The 17500-nt window shown below is 39.9% G+C and overlaps 1 protein-coding gene, 1 long non-coding RNA gene and 1 pseudogene across 2 annotated transcripts in view; 1 reads left to right on the forward strand and 2 right to left on the reverse strand.

The window, feature by feature from the left end:
- LOC138015150 (uncharacterized) overlaps positions 1-17500 on the forward strand; it is a 154183-nt gene that overhangs the window by 32552 nt on the left and 104131 nt on the right. The window lies entirely within an intron of this gene.
- LOC138015132 (tumor necrosis factor receptor superfamily member 16-like) overlaps positions 6854-17500 on the reverse strand; it is an 11799-nt gene continuing 1152 nt past the window's right edge. The window contains exons 3-8 of the mRNA XM_068862057.1: positions 17386-17424; positions 16557-16864; positions 13047-13573; positions 12411-12520; positions 12059-12116; positions 6854-8852 (exon numbers count right to left, since the gene is read on the reverse strand). Of these exons, the coding sequence (XP_068718158.1) occupies positions 8530-8852; positions 12059-12116; positions 12411-12520; positions 13047-13573; positions 16557-16864; positions 17386-17424 (1365 nt within the window). The 3' untranslated portion in view covers positions 6854-8529. The remainder of the gene's footprint in view (positions 8853-12058; positions 12117-12410; positions 12521-13046; positions 13574-16556; positions 16865-17385; positions 17425-17500) is intronic.
- LOC138016274 (integrase/recombinase xerD homolog) lies at positions 14395-15306 on the reverse strand (annotated as a pseudogene).

The raw sequence follows: 17500 nt of genomic DNA on the forward strand, positions 1-17500 counted from the left end.
TCGCGCAACAAAGAAAAAATGCTCGTGCTTTAAACGTACCAAGCACCGTTAACTTATCAACCACCTTTATACGAGCTGGGAATTGTAGCGATTGTGAAATCAAAGAGTAAATGCGCGTCCTGTGTACCGCAAAAATGCCAACGTCTCGAACTAACGTTGCGCGAGCGAGGGTTTGTGACGATTGTGGGATAATGCAGTGGGATAATGCATTCGCGCGAGCATAAAAAGCCCAAGGAAGCGATCGACAAGTGAAAAAGAATGGCAACTATTTTCTCATTTTGATTACGCTTTGGGGCACTTTGGGCGTTTCAGTTTGCTTTCATGCGAGTCTTAGCAGCGGGTACTTTTTCAGAGCTTAAAAACAAGCATAGAGAAAGCCCGAGAAAGAATCGGTCTCGTCTTTAAAAGGGGAAGACGCCGGCCTCGCGCCCTACCTAGAACGAGCAATCAACGCGAATGGGAACCGATGCCGAATAGTGCAGTTAACCCTACGTAAGGCGAATGCGAAATTTCGGCGGGATAGATGGTCAGTTTTGTCCAAGTTTCGGCTTTCTTCTTATTCCTCCGCTTTCCATTTCTCTCTTTAAATTTCGCGCGCGACTGGTTTTCATCATAACGTATTACTGCGTATTCTTTCTTCATGGCAACCATTGTTTTCGCAAAGACAATGGCTTGACTCCGAAAACGCGCCAAGTTTAAACTGTATATTTTAAAACGCAAAAGTCTACAACTTATTCTGCTCCAAATTTCGAGAAAAAGCTATTAACGTGTAGGTAATACATGTGTATTAACTAATCTGCTCTATCATCTGAACATTTGTCCTTAGTTTGGCAGAAAATCGATGTGTAACTCTAATAAGGGTCTTTTTCCATACTGCCGATACCGCAAAAAGCCCGATTTTCAAAGTAAAAAGTCTACAACTTAATCTCGTTTATTTCACTTAAAAATAGGCCACCATGATATATTAACCCTTTAAGTATAAGAATCCGCTCTATCATGTTAAAGAAATTGCATTTTTACGTCCAGAAAAGACGATTTTAGTCAGTCTATCGCCCCCTAAACATCCGTTTTCTTTCCTATTTTGAGGCTTTTATCGCGCATTCACGCTTGAATAGTCCGCTGCAATGGCTCATTGACATGCGTAAATGTCGCACCATTTCTCCCGATGTATTCCTCGCTGCTGTGTATCTAATAATACTATCAATTAAAAGGATATTTTCACCAATAAATCTATTCTTAATAAAACCTGTCTGATCATCAGAGATAAGTTTCGGAAGAAAAATTTTTATTCTGCTTGCTATGGCTTTTGTTGCAATCTTATAGTCACAGTTAAGTAATGGCCAATTTTTAATTAGACTGAGATCCGCGTCCTTTTTAGGAATAAGTTTAACAATTCCGCGCCTTTGCGATTCTGAAAGTGTTCCTGTTTCATACGAATAGTTAAAAGAACTGGTCAAGATATCACTCGCATCATTCCAAAAAATCTTGTAAAATTCGCAAGGGAGGCCATCTGTTCCTGGCGTTTTGTCCGAATTCATACTGTTTAGCGCTTGCAGACATTCTTCCCTATTCAACAAGCCTTCGCAAACAAGTTGTTCCGCATTGGTCAAATAATTTGATTTTGCTGTGGTGCGAAAAAAACCTCACTAGATTTCTCGTTATTGGTTTTGGAACTGTAAAGAGTTTGGTAAAAAGACTCACACTCATTCAGAATTTCTTTGTCTGTATCGGCAAAATCCTATTTGGCAAAAGGCAACGGAATTCGCCATTAATCACGCCATCAATTGACTAATGTTATATGTATATCTACTCCAAAATACGAAGGTTGATTCATGACATTCATCAATATTTCTTCATGGGATTAAAGATATCCAGAAGGAGTGAATCTACTCGTCATTAGTGTGACTTAAGTCTTATTGGGTTGTCGCAAGACTACCGATGGGTCTTACGAAATAATTGTTTAACAGTTTTGCAAAGACATATTGTTTCTTCTGAACACTGAGTAGTGAAGTAATCAATATGCTTGCTCAGCGTAAACGGTAATATGATAAATTTAAGGAGACCTGAGAGCTCATTTTCTACAATTTACTTACATTGAGAAGAGAAAAGAGCAAAGCTTTTAATTTTGCTCCCAACTGTTTATCCGCCTAGAAAACAACAAAAGAAGTGTCGAAATTTTGGGAATATTAACAACTTTCAAGAAAATAAACTATTCGCACTTGATGACTTGCAAATGGGCAAAGATCGCCATACGTTCTCTTGCGAATCGATGGAGTTGCAAGTATTACTCTGCTTTCAAAATGTGAGCTACGAGTCGATTAAGACAGTAAGCCTACCATATTTTGACGTCTACAGTCAGTACTTGCAAGTTCCGTTCTTCCATAAACTCGGCAATTTCGTGGCTAAATTGAACCCATTAAACGTACTCCAGACTCTCTTATATTCGATCCAAATCAGGAGCCATAATCAGGGATTATTATGGCTCCTGATCCAAATATAATGATCTAAAAAGACAATCGAATTGCAAGGTACTCGGACAACAAGATCGATCGAAGAACAGCAAGTTATGAGAATATCCCAATAATTTCACTTAAGAGTCAAACCTTCGTCTGAATTGTAAATTTTTGATCACAACGTCTTCAAAGCTATTGATTTCTATTAGACCATGACCATTTGAGGCGCCGCAGATAATCAATTCCGATTCTTTTCCCCTGAATTTCCTGTTTCACTGTATTTCATAAATTTCTCTATCGTTACTTGGGAACATCGCAACCGAGGAGAAAGAGAGAATTCAAGCCCTCCGATGAAAGAGATTATACACGCAACAGTCTCCAGGTGATCTGGTGTCGTAATTCGGAGGACTGGGAAGAAAAATTTTAACGCCGTATCCCACAACCGCGCGCGGCCTTCGGTGTTGTTTCCAAACTCCCTGCAACATTTCCATCGCCAAAACTGAACAGATCATTCCGTGTCTACCACATTTCCAGTCACTGAATGAACATTCAAGTAGACCCGACAAGAATTAACCTTGCCTCTGCCATGTTGAATTCGAAAATAAGGCCGCGCGCAGTTGTGGGATACGGCGTTAAAATTTTCTCCCCAGTCCTCCGAATTACGTCACCAGATCATCTGGCTCCTTTAAGGGAACAGATTCCCAAATCTCGGAGTCCATTGGCCCCAAGTTCCTCTCTTCAGATGCGACCATTGACGACTGGCGTCCACTGGCGGGTTGAAACTATTTAGAGGAACAATAACCCTTTTCTTATTTTTGCCACTGCAAACCTACGAAATCAAACTCTTTTAAATGTTAATGCAACCTGCTTTGTGTTTCGTAGTTTTGTAACATATATTTTTGTGAAATTAAAGTACTGTTTGCAGTCAAAAGTCCATAACCAATTCTTTATGGAATTGTGGTATTATCCATATTTAGATAAAACCACAATAATACTACTACTATTTGCATCCCTCGCGTGGTTGCCTGGTTTTATGGACCAAGCAGAAGCGTAGTAGTCATCAGACTCAATCTGATTGGGCATTAATATTATTTGCCGGGACCTGTATTCCAATTTTAGATAACTCAGATCCCATAAGACATCTTGTTTACCGCCAAGATTTTGCATAATCATTTTGATTTCTCTTGAGACATCCTCATGTCCGAAAAGAAATCGACACAATGCCAATGCAATTTTTTTTCTTTTTTTTTTTGATGGGGGGGGGGGGGGGGGGATTAAGAGGATTTGACAGAGCAGAAAATACTGAAATCTGATTGGCCAAGGCCAAATAACAGGGATCGACATTTCTTGATTCATGACTTCTGTTATAGTTGTTTCGGGAAACAGTAATTAATCCGCTGAACAGATCCGACAAATCGTATAATCCCCAAGATATTTGAACATTGGATAATTATCTACAAGCCAAATGTTACGACAAATAATCAGCTACTGATGACAGGTAGGTCACAATAAATAATTCAACAAACTAGAGATCTTCTGGACACGTCTATGACGGAATTCAACGGATTGTTCAGAAACAGGTTACCATCGGTGGCTCAACCGCGCACCGGCAATTTATTTTAATTTTAGAAGCTTCTTTCCGCACCCGGCTTGACTTTCTAGTGAAAATAAGTTAACTGAAGAGCAAGCGAACGGGGAAGGGGCGAGGAGAAGGAGAGAGAAACCGCCTGATAACAACCCCACAACATTTTCGAAACCTCCCATTTCCAATCATACGTGATGAACACGAGTGCGAAATGCGTTTCATACTTGTTAAGGTGACGTTCTCGACAACGTAACTAACTGAAGATGGATCATCTGCCTTTCCAACTCTCAGTCGGGGATCTCAGTTAATGCCGTATGTTCATCCAGGATGATGATCTCGGAGTGTATACATGTAAGCCGATAAAGATATATCAGGTTTTGATGAAATCCACGTGATGCATCATAGCTTCATTAATTGAGACAGAAAGGTCCTAGTTTTAATAGACCAATCAAAGCTGGTTAGTTTCCAGAGAAACCGTTGTAGTGGTACGTCGGTAGGGTGTGAAACACGAACATTTGGTTTCAGTAACAGTTCGTCTACCTCTTCCACAGGCTTTCCCGAGGTTTGGTGGGAAAAAGGACTTTAAACGCGTGGTGCTGGAGACGAGCGAGAAGCGCGAGTGGGAATGCTGGGAGATAGAACTGAGCGCGAGTGGGGAGTGATGGGAACTGCGAGGATCGTACCTTCACTTGATTTCATATCCGCAGTTCAATTATATGATTCCTTTTCATTCATCACGGGAACATTAGTACCCACAAATGACCAGGGGCTGGTTGCTCGAAGCCTGGTTAGCACTAACCGTTGGTTAAGAGGTATCAAAACCTATAGGTTTAGCGCTAACCATGCTTCGAGAAACCCGGCCAAGCTCCTAACGTCAGTGGCTTCATAGCTCAGTTGGTTACAGCGTCACACTGAATTTTTCAGGCTTCTCTTCGCAATTTTTCTAAAATTGCGACCGTAACTGCGAGGATCATAGCTTCACTTGATTTCATATCCGCAGTTCAATATACGATTCATTTCATATGTCATTTCATTCGTTGAACTAAAAAACTGTCTAAGACATCTTTTTTATAAATATGTTGACGGTTTTGTCCTCATATTGTTCACTAATTCCCAAAATTTTAACCCTGGTTGTACGTCTAGGTTTTCAGAAAAAAGCCTTTGAAATGTCTAGTTTCCAGTCCCCTCTCCAAGAGCTTGGTCACAACTATATTTAGCATTTTCACCTAATTTGCATTTATTTGTTAGGTCAATTGAAATGACTAACACTTCAGAAGAGACATCCTGTTACTTTAATTCAAAATCTTGATCTTTTTCTTCGAAAAACTGTAGTAAGCCACCTTAAACTCAGTTTTGCGGGAAAATATCTAAGCAATAGACCAAATCAATGTTGTACCCAATTCAAACCCTTTGGAAATAAAACGTTTTGGTTCCAGGAATTTTCACATCATTCAAATGTGAATGCTACATTATCATGCCCTCGTTTTCTTTTGTTTCGGTGAAAAAGCAAGGTTACTCTAATCACGTGAGTGAAAACACTCTATTGTTTATTTTCCCGCAAAACTTGATAGACACTTTCTGACGCTGATGGGGACAAACCTGATACCAGATTCTTAATCGTGGGTAATGGACTCTTCAGTTTATCAAACGAGTTGCTAACGGTAAATTAAGCACAATTCGTTTGATGAAACCAATTTTCCTGGTTTTGATATTCACTCTCGGTTCAGCACTCTCTTTTCTTGTCATGGGACTGGTGCTAACATATAAAACAATTTCACAGACAATGCTATCATCAACTTAGCCTTCAAGGGACTTTACCAGCCTAACTTATATGTTATGGAACCATTGGCTTGAGTTCTCGAAAGCCCGAAACGGTCCAAGCTTCTATTCACGCCACAGCCCTGTCCACAGGGATTTTGGCCGAGGGGAGAGCCATGAGGAATTTTTGTCATTTCACGATTGCGGGTTACGTCTTAAAAACTGTGATTCGACTGGGAAATAAGGCCTTTTATTACACATAACATGAGAATTTTATTCCATAAAGCTCATTTGTACAAATCTAAACGCTTTATTTTCACATGTGGAAAAGGCTTATACAGCCAATCAGAATGGCGTACAGCTATTTCACATGTGGAAGTATAACCAATCAACGATAGCGTAAAGGCGTTTCCACGCCAATCACCAGTGCATCTCGTGCAAATCGTACTTTGTTTTTGAATTAAATTGAATTTGCATTTGGTTCTATTTTTAGTGAGTTTTTCTCATCTTATGTGTAATAAACAGTTAACGACATAGAAAGTGCTTTGTACGGGGTTTTATTCACTCGTTGTTTGTGTCAAAAACCCTCACTCGCTCGTTCCTCGCTCGTTCGGGTTTTTGACACAAACAACTCGTGAATAAAACCCCGTACGCCGCACACGGGACCCATGTTCACCTGCCATTTGGCAAACCAGGCCGCGGCAAATCCTTTTCTTTGCGCGGTGAAACAGAATGAAGATTTTAAACCCCTTTTACACACGCACAAAAATTGGTACGGCACTCAAAACAGTGGCAGGCTACCAATATTTGGATTGACGAGTATACATCCCTCATAATTTCTAGCACGGGTGCCTAATATGCTTCCTGTTTGTTCTGTTTACACACGAAAAATTTACCGTGCCGAGCCCGAAAACATAGGTACGGTACTGAGATTTCGGAGCTAGTGCCGCGCCATATTCGGGTTCTAGAGTGGACTGAGAAGCGTTGACAGAATCAACACTGAAGATGTACACTGAAGAAGGAAGTCTGTTTGACGACAATAAAAAATACCCTGCCATTTTGAGTTTTGAATTTGTTATTTACTTCACACTCTATCTCACTACAAGGAAAGTACTAATTAAAAATTAACAAAGTTGACACTCCTGTCTAAAGATATATATTTTAGGAACTGCCAACCATAAAATGACAAAGTACGCTTCAATGGTATGTGAAATAAAATACATGGCATTACTACCAAAAGATTCCGACCCAAAACTATTCATGCTTTGTAAGATACAAAATTTGTCCTTAATTGAATCAATAGGAACCTTTAGATCGGAAAACGAGGACGACTACGAGTTTTCCGTTCTGAGCACGCGCACTTAAAAAATGTCGGCCTCGGTCGTCGGCCTCCAAATCTTATGCGCATGCTCAGTAAGGAAAACTCGTACTCGTCCTCCGATCTAAGGGTCCCTAATAATGATAACACAGTCACCCAGGAGCCCATTATGGCTCCTGAATCACCTAATCAAAAAAGAATATAAGTTAAATTCGACTTAAGCGTAAACATTTTAATCTCGTTACCTGAGAAGAAACAATTGTCAAAACAATATATAAAAGCACTTTAAAATGCTCAAGTTCAAACAAAATATTTCAAAATTTTCTACAAATTAACTGCTGTAAAAATAATGCTCACAAACTGTGACAACTTTGATGATCTACAAAATATATCAAAAAAGAATAAAAATGAAAAAGCTAACATTAGTAAAAACATTGTCTTCGAGTAGAATCTCGATTAGCCATATCTGATAGCTGTTGCATTGTTTTCAGGAGTACGACGAGCTGAAATAGAAGCTAAAAGCTCTTTTTGGGACGACATAACGCCCCACCCCTCCCCTTTTAAAAACATGCATAATGAAATGGTTTTGTTTTGCAGGGGAGGCCAAAAAAACGTACCATAACCGTGATATAGACGCTTCCAAAAAGCTCCTGAATGTACACACTCCCACACAAAGAACACCAAGGTGATTTGCCCTGACCATGCTACCACAACTAGACTGCAAAACAGCCGTGGTTTTGCGTTGGACGAATGCGTCTTGTCAAGTGAAAGGTCTGGAGTGAAGATGAAAACGAAGAGTGAGACTGGGGAGAGATGCCACGAGCGTGTGAGGCTCGCGCGCTGCGAGAATTCGAAAACCGACTGTTTTGCAGTCTAAATCGCAAATAGTCCAAAAAGTACGATGAGCCAGTCAGAATTTGATGTGACTTCACGTACAACATGCTCCTAACATATGAAAACATGACTGCGATTCTTTTTCGGTATCAATCGAGGAGCAAGTATACTCCATTGGAAAAATCGTTTTTGGAAAGAACTTGAAAATAGAAGTAGGGGTGAACTCCCACGATTCAGAGATAGCCTTACCTGGATCAGACTGAATGACGGAACTCACAATACCATATTAATCACAAGTGTTACCTATGAATAAGCAACAAAGTACCCTTATAATGCTAAAACGCCCATTTGTAAGTAACACCCATTAATCACAAATTAATAAAATTGTAGTTAAACATGCTGTGAGCTACAATAATAATGAATTGCTTTTATTTGACAATACCACATGCCCAATAACATGAAAATGGCTTGCACTAGATGGGAAAACGTACTATCACAAATGCCTATGTCTACAAAAGTCAATCATTTACGTACGTTACTTCAAACTCATGTAAAACAAAAAAGAGAAGTGTATCAACTTTTCAAGCAATTTCTTTCGCAACTTCTGGAAAATCGTTAGCCCTCAGCAACTTGGAAACATCTTTCCGCTTTGCTTTTTCTTCTACCACCGTTGCAAACTCCTCTACCGTAAGATCTGGATCCCCAGCAACAATATTCTCAATCAAAGCTCTAGATGGACCCCCATCACATTTCTCCAAAACGGATTTTATCTTAAAATGGGTGAAACCGTTATGTTCAGCAACCACTCTGAAATTACCGCGGCCAGGAACGTGTGCATCTAAAGACTCGCAGATTCCATCCAGGACATCGCTATCATCCAGCAGACTTTTCAAAGGCTTCGAGTCTGAAAAAAATGGATGTGCATGATCGTCACCTTCTTACACAGTATTGTGATGTCTGTACTCTAGACTGTACACAGGAAAGAAGATAGGAACCACATGTTTTCCATTGCTAGAAATCGGGAACATTTTGAGTCCGCGTTGTCGTACGTGGATATTTAGTGTAAGGGTGATTTATCGCCAGAAAAGTTTGTTTTACAGTGAGCATTTAACTGCTCTCGTCTTTTCAGCTTTCCAGATGTTGTAAAGACGCGTAACAAAAACGTACCAAAGGTTCGCGCAAATCTCAAAACTTCAGCAAAAAAAGATAGTCGTAACCACTGATCCGAAAGTTTGGCATTGGCCTCATAATCCGACACAAAAGGCAAGTTTTGTGTAGTAAGAAAAAGCTGTTAAAAAATATTGCATAATGAGCATAAAACGAAAAGTAAAAAGCAAAAATATCGCCGTTCAAAGACAGCGGACTCGGGGATTTCAGGGTGGACTGCTGGCTACGATTTCCTGAATGTGATTTTTCGTTATTTTTTTAATTTGACTTGACTTGCGTTGATTGTTATTTTCAGTTTGTAGTGTCCCCAATTAGTGCTCCAGTGATAAACAAAGGTTCCTTGCTTCCTTCCTTTCCTCCTTTCCTTCCCTCCGGACGAAGCTGAATGAAAATCGCAAGGTTAAGTTTGTGCCATATAATTAGTTTTAGCAAATCCACATGCACATTTTTTTTTCCATCCCATTAAGTTTAAAGCAATTGCTGTTTATAAACTATGAGATTTCCCTTTTTTAATGAAATCTCAATCTAAGACATACTCATGAAATTCGAAGTATGATCCACATTAATTTTTCTACAGTATCCTTTGATGAACCAGTTCACAATGAAGCGCTTGAATATTTTTACTTTAAAGAATTGGTTAAAGGAATTTTCTCGAACATTTTCTAGCGCCATGAGCCTTACATTCCTTTGTTGTTTTTTGCCGCAGGATTTATTGAAGGAGTGTTCAAAATGTCCCCAATCCACCATTTTGTATGCTCCAGAATACAGATGTTACACAGGCAACCCACTCTACACTAAAGGCATGAGAAGCTCGAACTGACATTTTGCAGCCACCTGACTCAATTTGTGTTTTAAGTGTTTTGAAATTGATAATTCTTCACCACCGGAATAGATTTTGATACATTAAGTTCTTTTAAAGCAGCGCGCGGAGAACGGTGGAATGATCGGCTAGAAATAGAATAAAGTCAGTAACAGGGATGCCTGTCTTAATAGAGTTTTAAAATGTGCTCCATAAAGAAAAGCATACAGCTGCGCTGTCTCTCGACACTTTTCTAGTTTATTATCTCCAACATTACCACACCGTATGACTACCCCTCACCCCCTATCACCACCCCCTACCCCCACCCCCACCCCTCACCCCCTACCCCACCCTTGGAATAGTAATGCCGTTACCACAATATCGAGTGTCCAGCTAGGAATGTAACCCGAACATTTGCGGGTATTTTCGGAACAATGTGTGGCTCAATATCATCACTGACGGCGTTTATGACCAAATGTTGCGAGCCGACATCTACATTAATTTTTATCTCTGTATAGACCCTTTGCAAAAATGGCTGCCTTTAAATTATTCTTTTGTTCATATTCAAAATAGCCCAACTAACCTCGTTCGGGATAACAAATTCTTTAGAATTTTTGTCTCAAAAACGACGTTAGTTGGTCTATTTTCAATATGAACAAAAGAATAATTTAAAGGCAGCCATTTTTGCATAGGGTCTATAGTGATGACTGGAAATATATGAACGTTTAAACGTGACGTGCATGTCCTAATGTCAAAGCAACAATTTTCCCTCAGTTTTTTCGGACCCTTAATCTTAATTAGTATAAATACACAGGTGATTATACAAAATCGCGCGCTCTCATTGGCTCGCTATCTCGGATTATTATACATTATTAAATTCTCAACCTGGGATAATGCCATTCTCGTGCTCTGATTGGTTCACTCAATCTCGGTTATTAGCTCATATACCTTGGTTTGACCTTATATGGTAAATGATAGATCTAAGTGTTGCCAAGCTAAAAGTTTTTTCGCCGGAAAGAGAAATTTCTCTCTGAAGAAAGCAAAAACAAAGTTTTTTCTGGACAGCTGGGTTAAATTCCGACGTTTAGAAGTACGCGAAAAGGTAAGAAATGTTTTTGTGACGAGCCTGCGTCTGTCTGACCACAAGGTGTTACACGACATCGCATCGGTTCTCATCAATTCGTTTTGATTTCGCTCGGATTTTCTCGCTTTTTTCGCTCGTATTTCGTACTTTCTAAACTTTTGGAGTTTAAAGGAATTTAATAAAACAATTATTCCATTCGCGCTTGCTGGATATGAGACTGGTTATAGCCAACTCGGCGCTACGCGCCTCGTTGGCTATTGAACATCTCATATCCAACGTGCACTCATGGAATAATTGTTAATTATCAGCCTATAATCATCACCTCGACGGACAAAATGGCTGCCAGTAGTAGTTTTGCCACTGTAAGTGAAGATGATTTCGCGTTGAAACGTTTTTTTTTCTCTTTTTTGAAATAATCACCTGTGTATCAGTGATTATTGGTGAATATTCACCGATAACAGGAGCCCATCACCCGGAGCGTGCAACGTACCTATTTTCGTGCAGCGGCGTTTTCACAAGTAAGGTTGTTTTTAGATAGGCCTTTCCCGCGAATTAGCTTTCAAAAGCCAATCAGAAGCGGTGCATAATTAATAAGTTTATTATTAATTATGCACCGCTTCTGATTGGCTTTTGAAAACTAATTCGCGGGAAAGGCGTATCTAAAAATAACCTTACTTGTGAAAACGCCGTTTCACAGACGCTGTATGGAAGTTGCACGCTCCAGATGGGTGATGGGCTCCTGCAGATAATCACTTCGCCTTCGGCGAATAATTGTTAAATAGGCCAAGGTTTGAACTCAGAACATGGAGTCCTGCTACTAAGCCGTTGTGAATGACTTAAGACAATCATGTCCGTGTTCGTTCTGGTTTACATCTATAACTGCAATGATAAATTTATTTTTTAAACATAATTGTCAGGGATTCAAAAACGTCCAGAAATGCACCATTGAATTGACAAGTACAAAGTAAAGGATGAGTTCGTTTTACTTTAAGATCAGACTTTTAACTCTTGCGGCCTTATCTAAATTATACTTTGAAAAGATTTATCATGCATATGATACCTTTAGTTCTCCTCCTATCTTGTTTTTGACAATTAACACATGTGGTTTGTACTGGCTCCTGCAGAATAATGGAAGGAAATTTTAAATTAACTACGATTGTAATGAGGAGACTAAAATGTCTGCACTTGATGTTGAAGCTGCCATGTTGGTGAACCGAACTATTAATCCTGTTTAAACTCTAATCGTTTCATGCAGACACTTCCGGCTGGATTGTAATTAAGATTGCCAGCCATGGGAGTGTTACTTCCAGTCTAAGGGCTGGCTCGGCCACTGGCAGCCTTTTGACATCCCTGTCACTAAACCTCCATTTCGAGATGTAGATGTAAGCATGCAGTCATGCTAAAGCACGTACCTTTTCTAACAAGGGTTTGCTAAGTCCCTTCGGTTCTTCTTCTTCTTCTTCTTCGTCTTCATCCTGATGAGCTGTAGGAGCTGTTGTCATCCCTTCTTCAGTGGCACTTTCTGGTGCAAAGAAAACAATAATAATATTGGTCACAATGGTATCAATTATTTATTGATAAATTTAGATAAAAAATGCAGTTGTGAAAAGAACTATCGATAATAGAAAACGTGGGGTATATTGAGACACCCCAAGACAGAGAATGATCATAAAATATGACGTACATGCTCCACTGAAGTTAGTCTTTTGCACACATTTATGAAGATGGCCCAAGAATTTTTTACCTCCATTGAAGTTGGCTTCTTCTGGACTCATTCTCTATTAATGGCTTGTCAAAAAGATTTAACCTTAAGTATTTTGGCCCTACTACATGTAAACTAAGCCATGGCTCATGTTTAAACTTTTTAAGGGAATAGGCCATTATAAACTACATTGCAGAGTTGCACTACTGTTTGTCAAAGTATGTGTATGTGGTGATAATGACAGTGAGTGTTGCCACTATTTTAAAGTCTGTACTTTCCCTTAATTCTTTTGCAAAGAAAAGGTTGATTTTTTTTTTACATGTAAATACATCCTCGCCATTATTACCTGTGTACTGGTTTACATCCCTTAATTCAGTACCCTCATTTCCATGGGTCACGTTTCCAGCCTCCGCATCACTGGTACCTCCAGAACAGTTTCTGCACCTCGGGATCCATCTCTTACAGAAAATGCACATTACAAAAGTACCAAATGCCACTAATACCAGGGCAGCAAAATAAATGACCCCAAAGACGACCTTCTCATGTGCTGCTCCAGATTCGTCACCATTTCTTTCAAACGGTTGAGGTGCAGATGAGCTGCTTGCATGTGGGCTCCCTGATTGAGAATTACTTGGTAAGCTGGTGGTGACACTTGGGATTAAAGTTGCATTGCTGGTGAATGTTGCAACTGTCGTCTTTCTGGTAAGTCCAGATGCTGTTGTGGTTACATCACATCGGTTAGCACTGTGGTTGAAAGAGCACACCATATCTGGTGCTGCTCTCACCTTAGATTTACATTCATTTACAATCTTATCTTCACCATCACCACAGCATTTTGAGCACGGCAGACAGTTGCCACTTGTATCAAAATACCTGGCAAATCACAAATAATATTACTGTTTTAATTACTTACTGTGGAGGAGAAGCAGAGGTGTTCCAAGTTAAACAGTAATCAGTAAAGGACTGACAGTTTAAGCGTGAAAAGTGAGTTAAGGCTGGAAATAGAGGAACTGTCCTCTTTTTCAATTTGTAGCTATTGAAGTTCTTCAAATGAATGTTCATCAATACAACTGGCACTATTTGAAACTAAGAATCATTAAATCATTCTTTATTACAAGCAACTACCACTAAATCACAAATTATGCACGCATGGCCAAACCCGATAATAATAATGTAAATGCAAATGTGCTTTCGTTGATCGCTCCCTACAAGAGCTTTTCCGGATCAACCAGCTCAAAGGAATCAGATCGAATGCATGTGAAGGCGCCCACGGCTGCAGCCATATGATCCATGTGTGATCTCTGGGCACAGCAGACCCAGCCAGATGTAATTGAGTGGGAATCGATTTTGAGGAGGGAGGAAAACCGAAGTACCCACGGCAGAAAAAAACCCTCGGACCCAGATTCAAGAATGGGGAACACAATCACCCCACAGTAAATTGTGTGGACGTTGGCTGGAATACCAACTGCCACATGTAGAAGAAATAGTAAACGATATGGGCATGCATAGCTCACAGGGGGAGCAAAAAACCCCTTTCGCCTCGTTTGGTTTGCGCGTGTATTTTTAACATGCAGGGCTAGGGAAACAGCCGTTAGGGAACCAGGTCTAGCTTCTGATGCCACCCAAGAATAATGTTACTGTTTAAATTAGGAAGAGACATAATGAAGAGTAACTAGTTGTCATGATACTGGTCATCAGGGAGACAACAAAGAAGGGTCTAACCTACAATAATTATTATTACTTCAGTTCATTGTCAGTTGTTTAGGGATAGCCAGCAGTGTCTCTTGAGGAGTTCTTATGTAACATTCATAGCAGTCAGTAGACCAGCGACCCAATACCTTGATTAACCAGGCAGGAATCCCTGCAGCAGCTGCAGTAGTCGCAGCACCAATACGGAAGCTATGTGAGAAATAGAGTTGAGGTTGTATGCCGCATTGCTGCAGGACATCACGGAGTTCATGAGTAAGAGAAGTTCGGATGAGCCACTTGCCACTGGTGAAGGTGAACAGGGGGCCTGCTGATGATGGTTGGCATTGGAACACATAGTCTTTCATAGCCATAACAGCACAGATGGAGGTAGTGGACCTTGCTAGGGTTAGGGTGCAACCATTGCAGAGGGATCTGTTTTGAACCGTTTAATCATGACTAGCATGTAGTCGGTAGATTCAACGTGAGGGATAAAGGTGACATCCTTAAAGCAGAGGTGAGTTGCGAGGTCAAAGACGTGGTCATTACAGGTAAATTTGCTTGAACGTAAGAAACCGAAAAAGGCTAAGGTGAAGGCTGCCCAGAGCATAATGTGATTGAGGTGACAAGTCCAGTGTGGTTGGTAAAAGTTGAAAATAGACTGCAGGATTTGGATTGTAATTGGATAGCGATCTAATTTAACAGAGATTTGGGAACGTTTGATTAAGGACCTTCTGGAGTCGAAACATTTTTGGGAGTTTTAAGGGAAGGTTGTGTAGCCTATGGAGGTCTTGAACGGCAAACAGGGAAAGCTTAATGGTATTGTAGGAAACTGTTTTGGCTAAATGGGAGACAAAATAAATCAGAGTAATTTCAGATGCAGGGAGAAGGGGCGTAGAGGGGCTAATTAACCCTTGCATAAGGCAAAAGGAAATGAAATGGTTTTGACCGGCACTATAAGAGCGTTTAGTAGCTGGAGCAGGGGACGCACCAAGGTAGTGGCAAATGGAGGCTGTTAAATTGACGTTGCTGATAGAGGGATGGCGCAGGGGGAGGGTGAGGCATTGGGAGCCAGGTGACAGAAGGGGTCCATCTGCAAACGGGACAAAGAATCAGCTATTGAATTATCTAGCCCAGGGATATGTCTAGCGGTGAAGGAAAAGTTGTGTTCTTAGGTAAGAATCGTAAATAGCCCTACGAGGTCCATGATCCTAGGGGACTTAAAGTGTTTGGAGTTGATGATGGAGACAACTGGCAGGTTGTCGCACCACATACAAATGTTTGCCTGACCACGAAGGGCCCCAGAGGTAGCAGGCAATGTAAATTGCAAACAGTTCCTGCCAGTCAATGCTGATACCCATGGTGGGGTTAAGGAGGTGTTGAGGGAGCCAAGGAGCCTGAAACCATTCCCCATTGAGATAGCCACCATAGCCATGGGACCAAGAGGCATCCATAAATAATTGCAGGTCAGGTGAGGAGTCACCCCCTAAGAAAAGACTTACTCCATTTCAATGGTTAAGGGAGGTTAACCACATTTGCGGAATTCCCCGTTCAGTTTAATGTGATCTTAAAGAATGCAACTCAAGGTGCTTGCTTGAAGAACAAAGCTGAAATGTGGCTGACTAATGGTATGGGGGGTTTACATAAGGGAAACAGGTGAGAATCGTGTGATGTTGTGGAAAATTACTGGAAGCTTTGGCAACCGCTTTTACCCTTTAACATTGTAAAAGTGAAAGTACTTTGACCTAAACAATGAGCTTTTGACTACTGGACAAGCCTTGATTGCAAGGGTGAGGAGAGTAGAGTTCACTTGGGACAAGTGAGGAATAGATAGTACTCCCTTAGGGCTCATTAACCCCAGTTAAGAGCTTAAACTTATAGTTGAAAGACTTCATGATCAGTCGCCAGCTGGCGTGACTAGCCTGAAAATTCCAGTTACCAAGGTTCACATTTAAGTCGCACTGGCAACCAGCTGGTCACAATTTTGGACCCTGATGCATTGTGGCATATTGTCGTTAATCAAAAAGGAACAAGAAATTAAAATTGTCATCATTGAGACTCACTTGCTAAAAAATAATGAAAACGATTTTAAAGTAACTTTTTTCATGGTAATAAAAATGCGATTGCTGTAGAAGCAAAATAGATAACAGCAATTTTAATTAAGCCTTACCTATCATTGCTGTAACACTTCTTGTCACATACAACATCATGTGTTGATATGCAGTTTCGGAGCACAACCTGGTCCTCCACACAAGATGAGCACGGAGCACAGCTTGATGTGTCATCTCCACTGGAGAAGCTGACTCCATCACGACAAGGGACACAGTTGACCATTGAGTCTGAAGGTATACGTGATCCGCATCTGTGTGAGAGTCCTTGTCCTCGAGGACATATCTCACAGTCTTCACAAGATGTACTCCCATCTGCATGGTCAACAATAAACTGATTTTTACTGCAATATACAGCAGGCTTTGTAGCCTAAACAAGAAGACAGAAAGTAACAACAATAAATAATATCATTTCTTATAATAATATTACTTAATCATGACAAATTTCTACAAATGGACAAATGGACAAATTTCTACTTTCAGTTCTTTCTAGTACTTTGAGTATTAATCTATTAATTCCACTCTCTTTTAACTTATTTTAATTCTCCCTGGAAGCTTTGACTTCATAAAGAAATACAAAAGGCCACTGGTTTCAATGAGGTATGCAATATTAATCATACTATAAAAAGTTGTAAATAAAATCATGTGAATAAAATCTCAAGAACAACCAAGTTTGGAATAGGATTTTTTTTTTTCAGCTTCATGTTAAAAACGAATTTCATCACAAAAATAACAACAAGTACAGTTTTAAAAATATAAATAGATATTAATGACAATAATAATAATAATAATGATGATAATAATAATAATAATATTAATAATAACAACAATAATAATAATAAATAGTTTCAATTTGTAAAATTGGACTGAATGTTTCATTGACTTACATACCTCAACATGAGCACATAAAAATAAAACAAAAGCCACCACCTGTTTTTTAAAACAAAAATAACAACATAAATTTCAATGCTGAAGTGTTGGAAAAAAGTACATGGTCTTGAAATAT

Source organism: Montipora capricornis, chromosome 9 (genome assembly GCF_036669925.1).
Source record: "Montipora capricornis isolate CH-2021 chromosome 9, ASM3666992v2, whole genome shotgun sequence".
In the NCBI taxonomy this organism is placed as follows: Eukaryota; Metazoa; Cnidaria; class Anthozoa; order Scleractinia; family Acroporidae; genus Montipora; species Montipora capricornis.